At 40.7% G+C, this 23871-nt stretch overlaps 1 protein-coding gene across 8 annotated transcripts in view; it reads left to right on the top strand.

Annotated features, from left to right (window-relative positions):
- Positions 1–4045: 4045 nt before the first annotated feature.
- Positions 4046–23871, top strand: part of UAP1 (UDP-N-acetylglucosamine pyrophosphorylase 1) — a 37169-nt gene continuing 17343 nt past the window's right edge. For 5 of the 8 annotated variants that reach the window (XM_078355050.1, XM_078355048.1, XM_002760302.5 and 2 more), the window contains exons 1-5: positions 4206–4261; positions 8447–8783; positions 19111–19315; positions 21782–21957; positions 23637–23809. In XM_078355050.1, coding sequence (XP_078211176.1) covers positions 8504–8783; positions 19111–19315; positions 21782–21957; positions 23637–23809 — 834 coding nt within the window. In that variant the 5' untranslated portion in view covers positions 4206–4261; positions 8447–8503. Of the gene's footprint in view, positions 4469–8446; positions 8784–19110; positions 19316–21781; positions 21958–23636; positions 23810–23871 lie in introns of those variants that run through there. The other 3 variants (XM_035278956.3, XM_054247975.2, XM_078355049.1) reach the window with 3 other exon arrangements.

Raw genomic sequence — 23871 nt, 5'->3', positions numbered from 1 at the left:
CTTGCGACATGGGACAGGTATACTGTTCTGTGGACTGTTGTATCTTTCCTGGATCCTTTTCCTTCAGAGCTGTATGCTCTGTGGGTTAATGATTTTCTTTTGTGTTGGACTGGTAATGAACAACTCCACTGTTGGCTGTATTTTATAATTTCAGTCTTGTAGAACAGTGTAAAGAAGTTCTAAACACCTGTTTAAAGTAGCTAATTGTTAGCATTTTCCTCCATTTACTTTATTCTTATTTACTTTGCCTCCCAAATTTCTTTCTTCCTACCCCCATGTATGTATGCACATATATTTCTCTCTGAACCTTTTATTTATTCTTTGAGACAAGGTCTAACTCTGTCACCCAGGCGGAAGTATAGTGCCATGATCACAGCCCACTGCAGCCAGAACCTCCAGGACTAAAGCGATCCTCCTGCCTTAGCCTTGGGAATAGCTGGGTCCACAGGCACACACCACCATGCCCAGCTAATTTTTGTGTTTTTTTTGTAGAGATGGGTTTTTGCCATGTTGCTCAGGCTAGTCAAATTCCTAGGCTCACGTGATCCTCTCATCTTGGCCTCCCAAAGTGCTGGGATTACAGGCTTGAGCCATTGCTCCCGATCTTTCTGAACCATTTAAGAATTGCAGACATCATATTCTTTTAGTCTAAATATTTTAGTATGTCTTTCCTAAGAACACAAACATTCTTTTACATAACCCTGGCAAAATGACCAAAATAAATTTATTTAGTCATTTGTTCACATCCACAACGCACAGGAAATAGCTCCAGAATTTTTCCATTGATAAGTATCTTGTGTGGCTTTCAGGTGTGTTTTATAACTCTTCCTACACAGGTTTTGCACATTTTGTGCTAAATTTATACTTAATTTTTTTTGTTGCTGTTATAAATGGTGTTTTCTCTACCAACGTGTGTTCTAAATGTTATAATGTGAGTACATGAGAGCTATTGATTTCTATATGTTAGTTTTATAATTTGCTACCTTACTGATATGGTTTGTCTGTGTCCCCACGCAAATCTCACCTTGAATTTTAATAATCTCCATGTGTCAAGGGCTGGACCAGGTGGAGATAATTGAATCATGGGGGTGGTTTCCACCATGCTGTTCTTCTGATAGTGAGTTCTTACCATATCTGATTTTTTTTTTTTTTAGACGGAGTCTCACTCTGTTGCCCAGACTGGAGTGCAATGGCACAGTCTCGGCTCACTGCAAACTCTGGTCCTGGGTTCAAGTGGTTCTCCTGCCTCAGCCTCCCGAGTAGCTGGGACTATAGGCACATGCCACCACACTCGGCTAATTTTTGTATTTTTAATAGAGATGGGGTTTCATTATGTTGGCCAGGCTGGTCTCAAACTCCTGATCTTGTGATCCACCTGCCTCAGCTTCCCAAAGTGCTGGGATTACAGCATAAGCCAATACACACAGCTGATCTGATGGTTTTTTTTGAAACAGAGTCTTGCTCTGTCACCCATGCTGGAGTGCAGTGGCACAATCCTGGCTCACTGCAACCTCAGTCTCCCAGGCTCAAGCAATTCTCTTGCCTCAGCCTCCTAAGCAGCTGGGATTACAGGCATGTGCCACCACACTCAGCTAATTTTTGTATTTTTAGTAGAGGTAGGTTTTTACCATATTGGCCAGGCTGGTCTCGAACTCCTGACCTCAGGTGATCCTCCTGCCTTGGCCTCTCAAAGGGCTGGGAGCCACTGCGCCCAGCCATATGATGGTTTTATAAGGGGCTTCTCTCTTTGCTCAGCACTCATTCCCTCCTACTGCCCTGTGAAGAGGTGCCTTCCACCATGATGGTACGTTGCCTGAGGCTTCTGCAGAACTGTGAGTCAATTAAACCTCTTTTCTTTGTAAATTACATCTCAGGTATCTCTTCAAAGCAGCATGAAAATGGACTAATACACTTAGCAAAATTTTTCTATGGTTAGTCTTATCATTGACTCTCTAGGGTTTTCCAGATATTCTCTTTTGTCATTTGTAAGTCAAAGTAGTTTTACTACTTTCTTAAATTCTTAAAAAATAATTTTTAGTTCTTATATATTTTTTCTAATTCATAAGCCTCTTATGATTTCTGTTGTCTAACTTCATTAGCTGATACCTTTGGTGTAATGTCAAAAAGATCATAGTTAGAGCATCCTTGCCTTGTTTTCTTCAATCAGCTCTTAAAAGACAATGCATATAAAAAGTATTTTGAAGGACAGAAATAACTCTAGTATGAGAAATTTCTGGACATTTAGCTGGTGAGATGAGATTATGACCCCTTTTATGCCTAGTAACCAGAATAACAAACAGATGAAACTTTAGCAACAAAAGGTAAAAGTACAAATTTGATTTTATAGTAGTTGACTAAAAACATTTGAGTGGGACCTCAGTTTTACCTTTCTCTTGAAAAGATTTCTAACTAATAATTTTGCTCTTTACTCAGTCATCTAAGACTTATAGAATGCCTATAATATTCCAGACATTATCTTAGGTTATTTCTCATTTTTTACTACTACCATGTGAAATAGGTATTGGCCTCATTTCGTAAAAGGACATTGGAGTTTGGAGGGGTTAAATGACTTACCTAAAGTCACACAGTTAGTAAGGGAAGACTGATTTTGAATCTGGGTCTCCTAGTTTGAATTTTTGAAAGTACTCAATAATAAATAATAGCTAAAAGTTATTTAGTGTTTACTCCATTTTACATACTTTATATCGATTGGTTTAATGCAACCACCAAATGGCACCAAATGGCATTTTCATCTTTATTTTATTGTGTTTTTTATAGATGAGAAAACTGACGCACAAGTAGCTTGCCGAAGATCACAAGCAATAAAGAAGGTGAAACTGTCTTCAGATCCCATGGTTAAGAAACCAACCACTACACTATTCTTTCAGAGAAATGAATGAAGTTCTAGGATCATGAGAGATGGAGAATATTCAATCTTCCGAATGTAAATCTACCAGCATTATTTACCAAGTTTAGGTTTTTCCTGTTACTTGATGCAATTGATAAAGGAAATGAAAAGGCCTTTGCACTCAAGAAAGTGGAAGAAAGGCACCTAAGTGCCTGAATCTCTTTATAATAGGTTAAATCTAGGTATTTTAGCTATGTTAAATCTAGGTATTTTTGGTATTTCAACGTATCGTACTTCTTGCAAAAACTGCAAAATGCAACACAACTTTAAATGTAAACAGGTTCTAAGGGCACAGGGCTGAACATATAATAAGCTGTGTGTGCACAGCCACACTAGGTTATACAACAGGAGTATAAACACTGGTCCTAGAATGGCCTGGGAGGTCACTGAGGCCCTCCACCATCTTCCTGCAGAGTACTGAGGCCTAGCGACTTTAAGACTGCAGACTCAATGATGAGCGCAGGCTTACACAACCTTATGTTCCCTAATACCTTTGCTTGCATTTCCTCTCTCCTTTCCTATCTGTTTGTGCAAAAGTAAAAAGGCCTGGCTTCACTTTCTGGGGAGCCAAAACACCACCAGAGAGCGAGTTTGGGGCCTGGGCAGATATCTTGCGAACTGCATACAAAATAACTAGCCGAAGGTCAGGGAGCGCGCCAGGCCCTCCCTGAAGGTTTCTCTGCAGAAAAATCCGCCTCTCTTTCCCAACCACCCGCGTGGGTGGCTCTGAAATCTGCCACCTTGGGGACACAGCTCCCCGCCCATCTCTGTGGCCCGCTTGTGCTCCGTGCCGCTGGGCCCACTAAGAGCCTTGGACTCGCACCTCCCAGTACAACCTAGGGACGTCAGGGGTCCTGGGACCCACTAGGTGCTCTTTGCCGGCCCGGACCTGACCCCCTCCTAGCGGATCCAACTGACATCCCCCCGCCCCAGCTAGTGCGCAGGAGAAGCGGGGCCGCCCGCTGACTGCGCTCCTGGACCAACCCCATTGGGCCAGAGGATGAGTGACGCATTAGGCCCCGCCCCGCCCCGGCGGGCCCCTCCCTTCACGCTCGGCCCCCACCTCCTAGCCCCGCCGCGGCGCCCCAGGCCGCGCCCGCCTGTTCGCCTCCGCTCTTGGCGCTGACGTGTCTAGGCGGTAGGGTTCCACTCCTCCCCGCGCTAGCAGCCACTCGTCGTGGCAAGAGGGGCGGGGTGGCCGGGGCTGGCGTTCCTCTTAGCCCCCGCTCCCGGCCCGCCCCCACGCCTTGGCCCCCCGCATGAGGGTATATATTCGCAGCTGGCGCGGGACGCAGATGAGTGGCCGCGCGGAAGGAGCCGAAGCCGGGCGGAGCTGGTGTCGTGCCGAAGAAGGTGAGGGGCTTCCAACCCAGCGAGGGGACGGCGGGCACTGGCCCCACAGCACACACGGGCACGCGCGCAGACGTGGACACGCGTCGCACGAACGTACACAGTGCGGGCAGCGGAGCACACGCCGAGGAGCCTCCCGGCCGCCCGCACGCACACACTCCAGCTCGTGCGCCCCGCAGTCGCAGCCTATCCTCCGCCACCCCGCTGGAGGTTGTGGATGGAGGGCCAGGGGATGGGATGAGCCCGCCGCAGATGGACTGGGGGCGTTGTGGGAGGAGGTCTGGGCCAGTGTTTGGAGACCTGGGAGGTGGTCTAGGTGTGTGGGGTTGAGAGTGGGGCCTTTCCCGGGTGGGCAGTAGAGACCTCGAGGCTCTCAGACTGGGGCCTCGTGGACAGTTATACCAAGTGTGCGGGCCTCCAGTGGGACAGGAGGTCGTTGGAACTGTCAGATGGAACCGAGTTGGTGTGTCTTGAATATGTGAGGAAAAGAATTGAGCTCTGACAACGACTAGGAGATACCTTTGGAGGACAGGACGGTGGGGCAAATCCTGTTAGCTTGCCGCTTCCTTTCTTTTTTTTTTTTTTTTTTTTTTTTGGTTTGATTTGTCTTGATACTGGTAGTGAGAAAGGACTGAAATTTCTGGGTTTCCTCTCGGCCCAGCAGAAGGATGGTATTGGAGGGCTGAGCACACATATGTTGAACATATGGCAGCTTGAAGTTTGGCCTGACGCTGTGCTACACTTATTTCTACATGGTTTATGAAATCTGAAATCAGGTAATAGTGATTATGATCATATGTGTGTGTCATTTGGTGTTGCAAAAGTTTAAAGACTTTTAGGTGAAATTCACTGGGTGCGGACCCAAGAGTTTGCAGGAAACTGAAGGCAGTTGTCTATTCCTTCACTCTTAGTCAGTTGGCTCACTTAGCTGGAACTAAGAAAGACTTCATAGGCTGTGCTGCCTGCCAGGCATTTATAGGATTCAGTTGACGTTTATGTCTTAACTCTACTGTATTTAAAAAGCTTTAAAGAGGTTTACTTACTAATTTTGAGGGCATACATATACCAGCAGAGGGGCCAGGTGGGGGAGGCCGGAAAACGAGGGAAAATGCTGGATTTCCTTCATGCTGGTATTTAAATCTAATAAAAATATATTTGATAATGGTAGATTATTACCAAATTTGTCATTTATTTTTAAGCAGATGCATTAGGCCATGGGCATGTACTAAGTTGTGTCATAATTTCTAGAGCAGATTTTCAACTTTTTCAGATTTTGGTTGTCAAAGTAAAAATCTGTATCTCTTCATTCTTCTGCTTGTTGCTGCTTACCATTACACACACATGCCTCTAAGCAGCGTTAATGGGAAATAGGGTACTATTTTTGTGGCATGGAGGTGCTTATATCTGCCTCAAATAAATATCCAAGATAAATTATGGTTGTCCAAAACTCAAGTATGGTTGTTATGAACATTATACAACATGTAAATGAACACATGTGACCAGTTATCAAAGTTTATGAGGTATCTTATTTGCATGGATTCATTTTCTCAAGTGTCTGAAGGCGGATGAGTATCTAATGACCTTTTAGGAGGAACTTTTAGGAAAAATTTGTTTTATATCTTAAAATGTTATAATAATATGTTTGTGTATGCCTTTTAGCAGACAGAGCACTTTTTACTCTTGACTCTCTTGAAGGCATGTGAGAAAGGTTGGTTGTCTTATATTCATGAGGAAATACATGTACAGGGAGGTAAAATGATTGCATAGAATCAAATGATGGAGAAGAACCAAGAACAAGGACTTCCCATTCTTGGGTTATCTGGTTCACTGCTGATCTTCCCACTACAATGTATTCCCTTAAATCAGAGGCAAAGCAGTAGCATAAATGAGGTCTTGGGAAAAGCTATCTTCCTTGGAAAATAGTTTAATATAAATCTGTTCCACTCAAGTGTCTTTTTTTTTTTTTTTGAGATGGAGTTTCGCTTTTGTTGCCTAGGCTGGAGTGCAATGGCCTGATCTCCAACCTCTGCCTCCCAGGTCAAGCAGTTCTCCTGCCACAGCCTTTGAAGTAGCTAGGATTACAGGCATGTGCCACCATGCCTGGCCAATTTTGTATTTTTAGTAGAGATGGGGTTTCTCCATGTTGGTCAGGCTGGTCTCCATCTCCTGAACTCAGGTGATCTGCCCGCCTTGGCCTCCCAGAGTAATGAACTCCCAGAGTGCTGGGATTACAGGCATGAGCCACCGCGCCCAGCTCACGTGTCTTTTTTAATATGATTTTTGAAAATTAAAAAATAATATCATAATGACTCTTGAAACCTATGTAAATCAGTAGGAATGCCTTTTAATACCGTAATGAACATTCAAAGCTAAGTATTGTTGTTACCACATCAGGGAACACACAGGAGCACACAAGCTAGACCTGAGCTTGTAAATGGTGTTTGATGTTTAATGATCCAGGTGAAGTAGAGACTATTATTAATCTCATTTGACAGATAAGGTAACCGAGGCATGGGGAAATTAAGTGGCTCAGGTGAGCCTAGAATTGTGCTCTGAACTACCTTGTGTATTATTTTTTCACTGTTCTTACAGGAGGAGGAGATAAGTGGGCTGTTTTTTTTGGTACCTACTTTTTCCCTCTGTCCCTCACATCGAAGCAGTTATAATGTAGTGATGATTCTTTACAGTGATCCTCAGATTTATTCCTTTCACTCTTATTTTCTCTGCCACTAATCTGGTGAGACCTTTGGTATTTGTTATGCAATTGTCTTTTAACTTCTTTTTCTGGTTCTAGTTGTTCCTCCTTACAATCTATTGTATGCCATTGCTCCTTTCTCTCATCTGTTTAAAGCATGGTAACATTGCCCTGTTTGAGAATCTACTGTTGGCTTTCTATTACTTACTCTGTGAAGTGTGAATTTTTTTGCTTGTTTTCAAGGCTTGTCATGATCTAGGCCTACACTAGTGCATTTTCTATCGTTTGTCTCGATGTTCATCTTCTTACTGCTTTCCATCCCACACATGCTTGCTCCTCATGGTCACCAGGCTCTGCTTGTTTCCTAATCTTTTAACTTTTTTGAGACAGGATCTCCTGTCTCCAGCCTGGAGTGCAGCCTCAACCTTTCAAATTCAGGTGATCCTCTGCCTCAGCCTCCGAAGTAACCGGTACTGCATGCGTCACCACATCTGGCTAATTTATGTATTTTTTGTAGAGGTGGGGTTTTGCCATGTTGCCCAGGCTGGTCTTGAACTCCTGAGCCCAGGCAATTCGCTTATTCCAGCCTGTACTGGGATTACAGTTGTGAGCTACGGTGCCTGGTCTCTAATCTTATCTATATAGTCTGCCCAACCCTTAACACACAGCTACATCGTGCCTCTTTGTGAACTTTCTAGACAACACCTATCTCCTCTCAGAGCATTTGTCTATATTGGGCGAGTAGATTAAATATTTACTCATTTTCTTACCTTTTAGCACTATGAAGTTTAATGTTTTACTATATTATCACAGAATGCTCTTTAGAAAACATTTGTCTTATTCACTGATTGTTAGATGTGTATTACTTGTCTCTTTAAGGAGGGTCCAAGTTTTTATTGAGTAGAGAAAATAGGTGTGTTATTATTGCTTCTTTGCAGAAGTTGCTAATGAAATGAAACATATTTTTCCTGATTATAGGTGGTTCTGTCTTCCTATTTCAGTATACTGACTACAAGAAAGCATAATAATATCTCTATCATTAGAGATACACGGAGAGCATTGAAATATTAAGCAGTCAGGTGTTCTTTCCGCGGTAGCTTAGTGGTCAAAGGAGTCATACAGAGACAATTAAACGTGGCAGAGTGTGAGCCTTGTCGTCAGGCTGCCTGGATTCATATCCCAGCTCCACTCATTGGCCAGATTGCTTAGCCTCTCTGCCTGTCTTCTCAACTGTAAAGGAGTGGTAATAATAGTGCCTATGCCATAGAGTTGTTGAAAATTAAACAAGACATGAAGGTAAAGTACTTAGAAGTGCCTGGTACGTATTACTGTCTTACAGGTGTGATCCCTTACAAATATAGAGTGATGGAAAAGCAGAAGTTAATTTTTTTAACCTCAAGTTTTAAAAATATTCTTATTTTTAGAGGGGGAAAAACCCCCCTCAATTTTGGAGGTTGGATTTTGACATGCTGTTAATTACTTTTCTCTTTTAGGTTTACAGGTACATAAATTACACCCCTATTTTCATAAAGCTTGGCTATTAGAGCATTATGAACATTGATGACCTCCAACTCAGGTTGTCCAAAGCTGGGCAAGAACACCTACTACGTTTCTGGAATGAACTTGAAGAAGCCCAACAGGTAGAACTTCATGCAGAGCTCCAGGCCATGAACTTTGAGGAGCTGAACTTATTTTTCCAAAAGGCAATTGAAGGATTTAACCAGTCCTCTCAGCAAAAGAATGTGGATGCTCGAATGGAACCTGTGCCTCGGGAGGTGTTGGGCAGTGCTACACGGGATCAAGATCAGCTCCAGGCCTGGGAAAGTGAAGGTACTGGGCATGTACATATTTGTTCTGAAGTTTATTTGAGATATACTAAAATTGTTCAGGTTGCTGAATAATGTAACTATTATTTTGATTTATACTACATTAAACCAGGTGACCCAGCAGAAAGTGACAAATTGTCTTTTCATTTTTGATGCTCCATTCAAGGCCTCTCTCATTCAAGTCTTAATTTGCCTCCAGTCTTTCCCTCCTCAATTTCCATACTTCTGCTAGATTTCTTTTTTTTTTTTGAGACGGAGTTTCGCTCTTGTTACCCAGGCTGGAGTGCAATGGCGCGATCTCGGCTCACCGCAACCTCCACCTCCTGGGTTCAGGCAATTCTCCTGCCTCAGCCTCCTGAGTAGCTGGGATTACAGGCACACGCCACCATGCCCAGCTAAGTTTTTGTATTTTTAGGAGAGACGGGGTTTCACCATGTTGACCAGGATGGTCTCGATCTCTTAACCTCGTGATCCACCCGCCTCGGCCTTCCAAAGTGCTGGGATTACAGGCTGGAGCCACCGTGCCCGGCCTACTTCTGCTAGATTTCTTTTCCTGAAGTTAAATACACAAGTTAAACACTTAAGTTTAAGCTGGCTTAATCTTTAAACCTGCCCTAACTTGACCCTAACCCATATTTTTAACCAGCATTTTAGCTAACACCTTTCCCTGAACACGATACTATGCCTTCCCTGCCTTTGCTCATGTTTATCCTTGGCTTGATGTGGCCTTTGCCCTTTCTCTGCCTAGCTAGGTCACCTTGTAAGGTCATCTCTTGGAGTTGTACGGTGCAGTAGTTCTGCCACTTGGGGAATTTACACTCATTCATTAAGGTTTACCACACATAATATTTGATCTATGACCTTTTCTTCAGTGTCCCAAGTTAGAAGTAGTTGTTCATGCTTTTATTTCATCTAGCTTCTTATAAGAGTTGTTTAACTTTTGTCTTTCTCAATGCATTGTAAGTTCTTGAAGAGCAGCCCATGTACTAGTTGTCTTTGTATGTGACCTAGCATTTAGAACAGTTTTATAGTTATAAGTTGATCAATAAGTGTTTGTTGAATTGCCCCAGTGCTTTTCATTCTAAATCGTATAAAAAAATCTGTTGCCGTAACCTAATACTTATTTGTGCTTTTGAGAATGGCAAAATAGCTCAACTGTAGCTTTTGGTGGAGTTGAAAGCTATGGTTTTTACAATCTGCTTCTCCTCTGTAAGTGAAATGTTGACTAAATATTGTAGCTGATGCCCTGAGTGTTTGTACATGACCCTTGTCCAATTTGGGCCTCGTTTTCTCAACTGTGAATGAGAACTTGGGCAAAGACTTCTCTTAACTTTTTAAAAGATATTATTTTATTGCAAAAATAATGTTGAAATGACAGATTGTAATCTCATCAAAGCTATATTTTTATTTGCTCACATTATCACCTAGTACTTCATTGTGTGCATATTTTTTTGTTTCTTTGTTTCTGAGACAGTTTCACTCTGTTGCCCAGGCTATAGTGCAGTGGTGCGATCTCATTCACTGCAACCTCTGCCTTCCTGGCTTAAGCGATTCTCCTGCTTCATCTTCCCAAGTAGCTGGGATTACAGGTGCACACCACCATGCCCAGCTAAGCTTTTGGTATTTTTAGTAGAGATGGGTTTCACCATGTTGGCCAGGCCATGTTGAACTCCTGACCTCAAGTGATCCACCCACCTTGGCCTCTGAAGATATTGGGATTACAGGCATGAGCCACTGTGCCTGGCTGGATTGTATATATATTTGATTTCATAGATGTGCAGTAATACTATACATCCAATCTTATGGTCTGTATTTGCTCTACATCTTGGCTATTTTTATTTTGTTTTCCACTTTTTGGCATCCTCCTGCCCCCTGTAAAAAGAAAGATTACTGGCATTATCAACCTTCTGTATACCTTTCTCTTTCTCCAGGCTCATAAATTTACTGATTTTCAAAGGGTGTTCCAAAGAACCCCAGGGTTTTCACCGTTGGGGAAGCTGCCTCTTATAGGGAGGGAGGGAGCAGATACGAAACTGGTAGGTCTCCAACCCCTTTATCCTCCACTATGAGTAGTTCTCCTTTTTTCTGTTCAGTGTATTTGATCTTTACATGAGGTTTTATTTAAAAGAGTTTCAAGGTTTAAAAACAGTTGGAAAATAATTGGATCTTCTTCAAGAAGGTGCTTTCCAGATGTAAAATGCTTGATAGTAGCTATCCTAGCTTTTTACTTAGGATAAGGCTTTGCCACTAAGATGTGAGAGAATGATGCCTAGATGTATCCTCGTGAATGAAGAGTTTAATGATACCATGACTTCTGTTACTTTGGATTCACAAATCTTTTCCTCCTTCCCTGGGTTTCTTTCTTCTTCTTTTTTTTTTTTTTAAACAGGGGAAGTAAGAGCATTGCTTTTGTCCTTCCCTGGGTTTCAAAAAGGCTACATTCCAAACTAAAAGCCACACAGTCCTTTCTTTACCCTCTTGTATCCCAGTTGCCTGTATTTTTCCTTGGGATTTTAAGGGGATGAAGTCTTAGTAATAACTCTAATGGAAAGTCAAAGCTCTGACCTTGTGTAATGGGGAACATAAGCCACAGTTAAGATACCCTATAATTTGAGTCTTCTTTATGGCCTTTTTATTGGACTAGGTGGAGGTAGTCTACAGTTAGGACTTTTCGTGTAAACTAAAATCCGGAACTGTTAGAACCAAGTATAGCATAACACAGTGCAAACTTCCTTTTGGCTTAGTGTCAAGTGAAAGATATTTATTTGTAACTTAAACAGTGAGGGTGGAGAGGGAGACTTTATGTTGACATTATGTCCTTTTCACTTATCCAGAAACTGCCATGTGTCTGCAAATTCATAACAAAATGAAGTTTCTGCAGGAAGTTATCAAAGGGAAGAGAAGCCACTGGGATGACTGTGGCATTGTATTTCAGGTGGTAGGAGGATCCTGGCATTTGTATCAAGGACATTTTTTTACCCCCAACTCCCGTAGATTGGGGGAATAAAAGCACTGTCCAGTAATTGCAAAGTATCTGGTAATTATTCAGATGATAACGGACATTTTTACAACCAGAGTGGAAAATTGTTTCTGAAGGAAGAATATAAGTGATCACTGTGCTCCTTGTTAAAGAGAGATCTTGCTTTAATTCTTGAAGTTTTCTGGCCAGTTGTAGAAAATGTAGAGGAGCAACTAGAAAATCTTTATTTTACAAAGCTGAGATCTTGAAAGAGAAGTAATTAGCAGCTTTGACGAGGCCAGGTGTGGTGGCTCACCCCTGTAATCCCAGCACTATGGGAGGCTGAGGTGGGTGAATCCCTTGAGGTCAGGACCAACTTGGCGAAATCCCATCTCTTAAAAAAAAAGCTTTGATGAGAATCTGTAATTTTGGTAAAGATACACTGGGAAAACCTGTTTGCTTGATAAAAATTCCTCTTCTTTATTAAAACAAAGGCATGTTTATTTGAACACAAATCTACCAGTTTTATAATATCTAATTACTATTCAGTCTTAGCCTTTTTTGCCTACGAGACATTTTCCTATTAATCATAATGATGCTTCTCTACCATATAGCACTATACTGGAAAAGTAAATGGATTGTTTAGAAGAAATATATTCTTTTTTTTTTTTTTGAGATGGAGTCTCGCTCTGTCACCCAGGCTGGAGTGCAGTGGCGTGATCTTGGCATACTGCAACATCCACCCTAGGTTTAAGCAATTCTCCTGTCACATGGGTTTAAATACATTTATAATTAGTTACATTTTTCAGATAGGTGCTGTGCTCAGCTCACATGTTGGTCAGGCTGGTCTTGAGCTCCTGACCTCAAGTGATCTGCCCACCTCGGCCTCCCAAAGTGCTGTTATTACAGGTGTGAGCTACCTTGCCCAGCCCAAGAGATACGTTCTTAACATTATCTCCTCTTCATTTTCTTAAATCTAGGATATTGATGTTTTTAATATATTTGTTTTATTTTGAAAGTAATACATATTTATTTTAGAGAAATTGGAAACTACTAAAAATTACAAAGGAAAAAAATACAAATCTCTGTAATTCCACCATAGAGAGATTCTTGATTGTAATATTTTACAGTATTTTCTTTCACACACACACATATATGCATGTCTTGGGATTGTGGTTTGTGTTTAGTTTTGTAGCCTGCACAAGAATTTGTTATCATGAAAGGTGTCAAGGCTATTTTGAAACAAATATTTAGCTGCAAAATCAGTATAGTGAACCCCCCCACTTAAGTCACCTTGATTAAAAATGAAGAAATTTTTGCTCCTTTTGCTTTCTCTCTCTCTTTTTTTTCATTTGCTGCAGTATTTTTTGGCAAATTCCAAACATCATTTTATTTTTATCCTCATTTAGTTTGGTATCCATCTCTAAATATATGGGTGTTTTCTTACTAATCACATGCCATTATTATACCTAGTGAAAATCATCTAATGGAATCTCTGTTACCTAAAACCGGTTCAGATAGAGATTTTCCTGATTAGTCTGCTTTTTTGTGCTTAACCATTTTGGGGAAATATAGTTTCAGCTATAACTTGATTAAAAATTAAAGACTTAAGTTATTCCCTTTGACTAACTTTCTTGGATAGCTTTCCTTTATTTCTACCAGTTGAATAGCCTGATTACCCTACTCCACTTGTCCTGGAGTTCCGACAGTGCTTTACTCCAAAAGGACCTGTGCTGTCTTCCTTGTTTCAGCACATGCCCAAATTAAAGTGTACAGGAGGAACGAGTCCAAATAGGAAGTTATCCAGGAAGCATTTGACCTCTGATAGCCACTGTGAACTTTTCTCTCTGTTTTTTGTGAATATTATCAGTAAAAGTGCTCAGATTTTCTTGGGCCCGCAATGCATGACTCTCCAGGGAGAGGGATATACTCCAGCCTTGGAAATGTGTCAGTCTGGCTTGATTTTTCTTTTTTTCCAACTTCTGATTTTTTTTTTGAGACAGAGTCTCGCTCTGTTGCTCAGGCTGGACTGCAGTGGCATGATCTCAGCTCACTGCAACCTCTGCCTCCTGGGCTAAAGCAATTCTGCTGTCTCAGCCTCCCCAGTAGCTGGGATTATAGGCACCTGCCACCACACTCAGCTAATTTTTGTATTTTTAGTAGAGATGAGGTTTCACCATGTTGGCCAGACAGATCTCCAACTCCTGACCTCAAGTGATCTACCCACTTGGCATCCCAAGTGCTGGATTACAGGTGTGAGCCATATCCCAAGTGCTGGGATTTATAGGTGTGAGCCACTGTGCCTCGCTCCTTTTTTCAATTTCAGTTTCAGTTTTGCCTGTGTTGAGTTCCCTTGGATAGGAAAGGTATTAACTTTCATGTCTTATCATGGAGAGATAGAAAGGGTGATACACTGATGAACTTTCCAGTGTTTTTCCGTAGTTCTGCAGAAGTAGCTTTAGGATAAAAAGTTGCGATTTCCTAATTGTCACATGGGTTTAAATACATTTGTAATTAGTTAACATTTTTCAGATAGGTGCTGTGCTGCCATATAAAATTTATGTTATGACAAACACAGTTTGAAATAATGTATAATTACCGTATAACCAAAAAGGCTTATTGAATTTTATGGGCCCACTTAATTCAAAACAGCATTTTCTCTGTCACTATAAGACAGATAGTAATTTATGTGGTACACACTTTTGATAAACATTGCAGCTTTATTGTAGTAACAGAGCTGCAGTAGATGAGGACTGAGTACTTCAGCTGATGTACACGCAATTTGATACTGTGAACAATAGCTGTAGCTGCATTTCATTTGTGAATTACAGCTGGCCTTGATTCTCCATTCTGGCCAACAGAGTGAAAACTGCCTTTTCTCTTGTTTTTGGCTGTTTGCTCATAAGTGAGATGTGTAAACAGGAAGAAGTTAATGCAGAACCTTTTTATTGCAAATATATGTGGGTTGTGTTGTAGTTCATTATAATAGTTGTGGTTAGTCAGAGATGAGATGTAAATAGATATCTCCCTGGTAAAGTACATCTGGTTGGCATCATCTCAGTGCCACTGTTAAGTGGTGACTGGACTGGTTATCCGGTTCAGAGATGGAAAGAAGCACTGAAGAGTGAACAGGAGTTGAGGAAACAAATATATGCCATTTATCTGAATAAAGAATGAGGCCACTGTGAGCTGCTGGCTAGCAAAACTTTTCATTTATTTATTTCTTTTTGAGACAGAGTTTTGCTCTTGTTGCCCAGGCTGGAGTGCAGTAGCACAATCGCGGCTCACTGCACCTTCTCCCTCCTGGGTTCAAGCAATTCTCCTGCGTCAGCCTCCTGAGTACAGGTGGGAGCCACCACGCCTGGCTAATTTTTGTATTTTTAGTAGAGATGGGGTTTCACCTAGTTGGCCAGGATCGTCTTGAACTCCTGACCTTGTGATCCACCCGCCTCAGCCTCCCAAAGTGCTGGGATTACAGGCATGAGCCACCACGCCTGGCCTTATTTTCTAGAAACCATAGTTTATTTGATATAATTCAGGAAATAACCAAATATAAAACAGTTTTCAAATGTCTTCTGTGGTTCCCTGTTCCCTTTAAATTTCTTCATCTCAGTTTTTTTGTATAGTGGTTATGGGTCTTGCTTAAGGCAAATACAAACTCAGAATGGCTGTTAAAAATTTCAGTGTTTGGGAAGTTTTGGAGAATGTTGGCTCTTCTTGCTCAACAGTTTTTTTGTTTAGGATGGTGGGTAAGACAGCCTGAAAACAAAAGGCGACACAACCTCTGGTGGCAGGGTGGGATGGTGGTGAAGATGTCCTGGAGTCAGGTTCTAATCCTGATTCACATTTGCTAGCTCTGTGACCCTGGGCGAGACTCTTAACTTCTCTGAGTATGTTATATCTAAAGTGGTGAAAATTACACAGTACCTGCCTCTTAGATTATAGTTACTGTTTTGGGTTCTGTTTTGGTTACTCCTGATTTTATGTTCTTATTTTCAAATTCTTTGATGAATGCTATGGCGTTAACAAGGACAATTCTGGTTTTAGGGAAGGAAGAAAGAAGATTTAACTTCCAGGTAGCTAAGATCAGCTTCATATCAAAGGTGAAAATTATGAAAATATATAATGTGCTTTTGAGTTTTTAAATTGAAAAAATAGCTGGAATAGGCTGGGCATGGTGGGTCATGCCTATAATCCCAGCACTTTGGGAGGCTGAGGTGGGCAGATCACTTGAGCCCTGGAGTTCGAGACCAGCCTGGGCAACATGGTGAGACCCTAGTCTCTATAAAAAATACAAAAATTAGGTAGGTGTGGTGGTGTACACCTGTAGTCTCAGCTACATGGGAGGCTAAGGTGGGAGGATCACTTGAACCCAGGAAGCGGAGGTTGCAGTGAGCCAAGATTGTGCCAGTGTACTCCAGCCTGGGTGGCAAAAAAAAAAAAAAAAAAGAAAAAGTAGCTGGAATGATGGTTGAATAATGTTCTTGGACTATACTTACTAATGAAGGAAAAGTTATAGAATCAGAACTGGCTCTAAATTTATAATGGGCTTATTTTTCTTTATGTTGTTGACTTACTAGTGTATTAGTTTAAAGAAAACCCAGTATATCAGCTTGGCGCAGTGGCTCACGCCTGTAATCCCAGCACTTTGGGAGGCCGAGGCAGGCGGATCATGAGGCCAGGAGTTCGAGACCAGTCTGGCCAACATGATGAAACCCCATCTCTACTAAAAATACAAAAATTAGCTGGGTATGGTGGCAAGCACCTGTAATCTCAGCTACTTCAGAGGCTGAGGCAGGAGAATTGCTTGAACCTGGGAGGTGGAGATTGTGGTGAGCCACAATCGTGTCACTGCATTCCAGCCTGGGTGACAAAAACAACAACAACAACAACAAAAAAACCCCAAGATATCAAAAACAAATAAAGCACAAAGTTGGTAAATGAAATAAACCCACATTACCCAAGGATTTTAAAATAATAATTGGTAGTTGCCACCACTGCGTCCTCTGTTCCAGCCAACAGTTGTGGTCAGTGGCCAGGTTTGTTCACAAAATTTCTAAGAATTCTAATGAAAGTGTGAAACTCAGAAAACAAGAACAAAACCTTTTACCATGGCTTTAATTTTACAGTTTTTCTAGCTTACCAGAGACCCAATTTCCATATAGCCTCTTCCCACAAGTTCCTCTGCCTTGTGGTATGGAGAATGTCTACTTTAGAATGAAAAGATGGGTCTTAGGATTATGACAAGATTTTGAATGGATTATGGCAAGATTTTTTTCCCCTTTAATTCAGACTGAGAGCTCTTTTGTAGCTTTTATAGTTACATTTACTTGCATTTGGATCTCAAATCCATCTTGAATTTATTTTGGTTTAAAGAATAACATTTTTTTTCTTATTTTTTAGAGATGTGTTCTCAATGTTGCTCAGGCTGGTCTTGAACTCCCGACCTCAGGTGATCCACCCGCCTTGGCCTCCCAAAGTGCTGGGAAGGAATAATATTTTTATTCAAGCATTATGCTTGATGACTACTTATTGCTGAATATTCAACAGGCAAAAATTGACAGGCTTCCAGACCAAAGAAATAAATTAGTAATGAAAATACTCTGAGTCTTACATTCTTCTGAGCTGGTATAGATGGCCTGTTTTTGAAAAATGCATTTTATTTATTTATGTATTTTTGAGACAGAGTCCTGCTCTGTCACCCAGGCTAGAGTGCAGTGGGACGATCTTGACTTACTGCATCCTTCGCCTCCTGGGTTCAAGTGATTCTCCTGCCTCAGCCTCCTGAGTAGCTGGGATTACAGGTGCCTGCCACCATACCTGGCTAATTTTTGTATTTTTAGTAGAGGTGGGGTTTTACCATGCTGGTTAGTCTTGTCTGGAACTCCTGACCTCAGATGATCCTCCCACCTCAGCCTCCCAAAGTACTGGGATTACAGGTGTGAGCCACCATGCCTGGCCTAAAAAATTCATTTTAATAAATTTTATTACTATATATTTACATTTGCATGTAATAAAATGCACTAGTTTTTTTGTTTTGTTTTGTTTTGTTTTTGAGACAATCTCATTGTCACCCAGGCTGGTGTGGAGTGGCATGTTCTTGGCTCACTGCAACCTCCGCCTCCTGTGTTCAAGCGATTCTCGTGCCTCAGTCTCCTGAGTAGGTAGGATTACAGGCACATGCCACCATGCCTGGCTAATTTTTTGTATTTTTAGTAGAGACGGGGTTTTGCTATGTTGGCCAGGTTGGTCTCTTCTTGAATTTCTGGCCTCAAGTGACCTGCCTGCTTTGTAGTTTTATGTTTTTGTTTTTTGTTTGAATCTCGCTTTGTTACCCAGGCTGGAGTGCAGTGGCATGATCTCAGCTCACTGCAGCCTCTGCCTCCTGGGTTCAAGTGATTCTCCTGTTTCAGCCTACAGGTGTGCACCACCATGCCTGGCTAATTTTTGTATTTTTAGTAGAGATGGGTTTTGCCATGTTGACCAGGCTGGTCTCAAACTCTTGACCTCAGATGATCCATCCACCTCGACCTCCCCAAGTGCTGGGATTACAGGGGTGAGCCACTGTGCCCAACCAATTTCATGTTTTAACAAATGTATACCCATGTAACTACCATCCCAATCAACACAGCACGTTTTCATCATCCTACAAAGACTTCTGATACCCTTTGCAGGTGATACCCCAAGTTCATTCTGTTGAGTTGGGTTTCAAAGCAGAAATGCTAACTTCAGAGCCTGAGTTCGCAACCATTATAATTTACTGTTTTCCTAACTGAAAATTTCTTTTCTTTATATAGCTTATGTGCTATATTTGCATGCTCATTAATTATCCATTTTAGGCTGGAGGTAATTTGATTGTCGTCATTTATCCTGAAACTTTGATATTTTCTTTTCTTCTTTTTCTTGACTTGCCACATCAATCCGTAGTCAAATTTTTGCAAAACATTTATAGTATCTCTTGGTTCTTGCCTACTAATATTATCAGCAAGAAATATTTAGTTCATTAAAATATGTTGCTCATTGTTTGGTATTTGGTTGGGTTATATAAATTTAAATGTTTAATAATAGAAATTCTTTTTTAGCAAGTTAGTCATCCACCATTCTATGTAGATCTGTGTTCTCTGTGCCTTAAGTCATTAAGTCCCCATCTTGTTATTTCAGTCCCATGTTATCAATAAAAGCAGCAAGCAGCCTTTGGTCCAAGCCAGATTCTCTACCACTAGCCTGTACCCCAAATTAGCAAATGACCTCAGGACAAGGCAGCTGTATCGCTTTACTTCCCTTTTGATGAGTCTTTGCTGCTGCCTATGTATGTTTAATACTAAAGTGCTGAATTGTGGAGGTTTTGTGATACAAGTGTTTTCTTTTCTAGGACTTTCCCAGATTTCTCAGAATAAAGTAGCAGTTCTTCTTCTAGCTGGTGGGCAGGGGACAAGACTCGGCGTTGCATATCCTAAGGGGATGTATGATGTTGGTTTGCCATCCCATAAGACACTTTTCCAGATTCAAGCAGAGCGTATCCTGAAGCTACAACAGGTGGCTGAAAAATACTATGGAAACAAATGCATTATTCCATGGTAAGATACATCTCATTATTGTAGTGTGTCTGAACATATATATATTGTTTATAATATTCAAAATGCATGTTCACTTTATTCATAAGCAGACATATTTCTTCTTACTATTGATTTTCTTCGGAGGTGTACTTTACTATATATGTTAGAAGTAATATATATTATTGCTTGATAGATGACCACTATTGACATAATGAGCAATATATACTCACCACCAACTTTTATATTCCTAACCGAGCAGCTTAAAGTACTCATTGAGTTCTCTCCATCTAGAAAGTCATATTTTCTAAAAGTACCAAGTTATTTAGCTCTCCCACGCCCGTGCCTCTTCCACATACACACCAGGCAAAAGCTGTATTGACTTCTGTGCTATGGGCCATACTCGTGTCCTCAGCCTCTGCTAGTATGCTGTATTCTCAGGTTCTCAGGGCCTCCACCTTGGTTAGTGTTAGTTCCTTTTTTTTTTTTTTCTTTTTGTGAGACAGAGTCGGGCTCAGTCACCCAGGCTGGAGTGTAATGGTGCAGTTTCAGCTCACTGTCACCTTTGCCTCCTGGTCTCAAGCCATCCTCCCACCTCAGCCTCCCCAGTAGCTGGGACTATGGGCACCTGCCACTATGCCTGGCTAATTTTTTCTAGAGACATGGTTTCATTTGTTACCTAGGCTGGTCCCAAATTCCTGGCTAAAGCCATCTACCCTCCTGGACCTCCCAAAATTCTGGGATTACAGGTGTGAGCCACTGTGTCCAGCCAGTCCTAGTTTCCTAAGTACCAAGAGATTACAGAAGATCCTGCTTTGCTTTTTAGAAGTTTTTGGTTTAGCTCTTTAATCTCTTCCCCCGGGCAGTTTTGGAGGTTAGCGTGTTTTGAGGGGAATCTCAGCTGTGTGTTTGAGGTCCCCCAAGTACCTATCTTATTATTTCAGTCCCATGTGATCAACAAAAGCTCCACTAGCTCCTGTCCCCCAGCAGCAGCCTTTGGTCCAAGCCAGATTCTCCACCGCTAGCCTGTACCCCAAATCAGCAGATGCCCTCAGAACAAGACAGCTGTATAGCCTCAGTTCCCTTTTGAAAGATTCTTTTTCTGGATGTTTAGTTCCAATCTGTTTTGCCTCTGAAGTTCTCTGATGCCTTTAAAAATATGCTTTCTGTAATTTTCCTAGCTTTTCTAGCTCTGTTCACTATGAGTACTGGCCTGCTCTTGACTCCTGTGGGGGATTTGGAGGAACATCTGTGTTCTAAGTGGCCAACATTCTACTTACAGCCCTGGCCTCTTACTATTATGTTGAATTTTCTTATCTTTCATTCTTCCATCTCCTCACAACTCAGAATTTCTTTTCTTTTCTTTCTTTCTTTTTTTTCTTTTTTTTTTTTTGAGACAGAGTCTTGCTCTGTCATCCAGGCTGGAGTACAATAGAAATCTCAGCTCACTGCAACCTTCGCCTCCCTGATTCAAAAGTGATTCTTCTGCCTCAGCCTCCTGGGTAGCTGGGACCACAGGCGCATGCCACCATACCTGACTAATTCTTTTGTATTTGTAGTAGAGACAAGGTTTTACCGTGCTAGCCAGGATGGTCTCGATCTCCTGACCTCATGATCTGCCCGCCTCAGCCTCTCAAAGTGCTGGGATTACAGGCGTGAGCCACCACGACTGGCCTTGTTCTTTTCTTATGCAGAGAAGTTTAGCTACTTCTTTTGTCGTCTTCTAAATATATCCAAACCTTTTGTACCTGAAGTTCAAAATATTCAGGATAATTTGTTAAACAGATATTTCCTGTGGTGTGAAATGATACCATTTTGTTTATTTATTTAACAAATATTGAGTGCCTGTTTCTAGGTGTTGAGGATAAATCAGTAACCCAAACAGACAAAAATCCCTTCTTAAATGTAGTTTACATTCTGGTCAGGGCAAAAGCTACCACAGTCACTAATTATAGCTTTAGATATGATTTTTTTCTTCTTTGCCACACTAGCGTGGGTTGGATTTTTGTGACAACAGAAAGTGTAATTATACTTTTATGATTTTTAAGTGGAGGGTTTCCAGAGCCTAGATTGCATTTTAAATTTTAATAAAAAGAATCCCAAGAGATCATGAAACTCTATTACAGTTGCCCTTTTCTCTCTATGTACTCAGAATAGGATTTTTAAAATTAAAATACGTTTTCACAGAGTTCTAAAATGTTAGCTTCAGCCATTTTATAGGTTCTCTGGAAGGAGGTATGTTTAGTATGTTTAATATTGTTAAGTAGATTTGTTTTATACATAAGCATTGATGAAATTACTGAACGAAATTTCCCTTGGGTAATAGCTAATAAATGTGTCTTACCCCCCCCCCGCCAAAAAACATGAAGGAAGTCAAAATAATGAGCAAGTGCTTTCAGAGTTATCTTTAGCTTAGAAGATAGACAAAACTTTATTTTGCCCTAATCTACCTAGCACTATTGCTTAGAAGATGTCATTTTCTCTTGTAAGGTATATAATGACCAGTGGCAGGACAATGGAATCTACCAAGGAATTCTTCACCAAGCACAAGTACTTTGGTTTAAAAAAAGAGAATGTTATATTTTTTCAGCAAGGAATGCTCCCTGCCATGAGTTTTGATGGGAAAATTATTTTGGAAGAGAAGAATAAAGTTTCTATGGCTCCAGGTTTGTAATCATCCTTATTTAATAGTGACTAGAAAGGATAATAACACAAATCATCAAATGTTGTTTTCTTTTTAACATGGTGATTTAGGTATTTAAAAATTAAAATATATGTATTTTTTGCAGTTTGGAAATGATTTAAAGAGATAAAAATGCCCATTGGTAGAATGGATACACTTGTACTTGTTGTGAATGTATGCTTTATGAAGCAATTTGAACAGCGTTCAGGGTATTCATTCTCAAGTATTTTATTTTTTATTTTAAAAAATTTTTGAGACAGTCTCACTCTGTTGCCCAGGCTGGAGTGCAGTGGTGTGATCTTGGCTCACTGCAACCTCTGCCTCCTAGGTTCAAGCGATTCTCCTGCCTCACCTTCCTAAGTACCTGAGATTAGAGGCACACACCACCATACCTGGCTAATTTTTTGTGTTTTTAGTAGAGATGGGGTTTCGCCACATTGGCTAGGCTGGTCTCAAACTCCTAACCTCAAATGATCCACCTGCCTTGGCCTTCCAAAGTACTGGGATGACAGACATGAGCCACCGTGCTGGCCATATAGCAAATTCATGGCTAAATTATTTATTATAGTGAAAACTTAGAAACCATATGCTATTTAATAAATGAGAGGCTAAATTATAGTTTATACATAGCATTAATTCTTAAATAGCATTAAAATCACTGGTGGCATTGAATGATAAAAATTATTTCAGTAGGTTAAGTAAGCGAATACAAAATGAAAAACTGCATACAGTCTATGATTGGGGCACTGCTTTGCACAATTCCAGGTAGTGCATACACGTTGTGGCTTGTTAAGGGGACCCACTAGAATTGGACAGTGTGTTGCCTGTGTAGCCACATTCAGTGACCCTGAGTATAATCTCAATCTATAAAATTGAGATTTATATTTATGTGAATATATATTTATGACAGATTTGTATTTATGTGAGTCTGTACTTGTAGAAAAGGCTGAAAATAATATTAACAGTGGTGCTTTCTAGATGTGGGCTTTTATTTCATCTTAATTCTTTGGGTTAATGGAAGAGTTACTGTTCTTTGCTGTATTTTGTAAAGTCTAATTTTTCATAATTTAAGCTATGGCTAAGGTTGTTATTGGCCAAAGTACATTAAAGCACCATTATAAATAGATGGAGAAAGAGGAGGCTTTATTTGTATCTAGTTTAAGTCACCATAGGCCTTCCTATCAATCTGTTTGTTTAACAAATGATTTGATATAAAATACTTATGTATTTTTATTTTTGAGATGGGTGAAATTGTTAGCATTAGGGTTATAAATACAGAGCTAACTTGAATCATACAAATGTTAATAAAACTTGAAATGTTATGAAATAATCGTTGCCTGATAAAAGATTTTATATTGTACAATATATTACTAGAAGGGGCTGAGTTAAAAAAGAAGATATATTTTTGGGGGTTGCCTGATCTTACATTGATAGTATAATATCAGATAGTGTAATATCTGAATAGTTAATGCTAAGTGACCTTCAAAATACTATAGTTTAATTTTTTTGATACCGAATTCCTTCCTTATAGACACTCAGTTTTCTTGCCTTTGTAATGTGAATTTTGGCTTTCAGGGATCTTAACCCCAGTTTGGAAACAATCTTTGTGTTACCTTTATAATGGATTTTGGTGTGCTCCTAATGGGCTATTTTATCTTCCAGATGGGAATGGTGGTCTTTATCGGGCACTTGCAGCCCAGAATATTGTGGAGGATATGGAGCAAAGAGGCATTTGGAGCATTCATGTCTATTGTGTTGACAACATATTAGTAAAAGTGGCAGACCCACGGTTCATTGGATTTTGCATTCAGAAAGGAGCAGACTGTGGAGCAAAGGTAATGCCTTTCTCAACTACGGTGAGGCTTTTGATGGTCGTTCTCTGTCATATATGCATTCC

The sequence above is a fragment of the Callithrix jacchus genome, chromosome 18, assembly GCF_049354715.1.
Source record: "Callithrix jacchus isolate 240 chromosome 18, calJac240_pri, whole genome shotgun sequence".
Classification (NCBI taxonomy): domain Eukaryota; kingdom Metazoa; phylum Chordata; class Mammalia; order Primates; family Cebidae; genus Callithrix; species Callithrix jacchus.
This window is presented reverse-complemented; position numbering and strand designations above follow the sequence as displayed.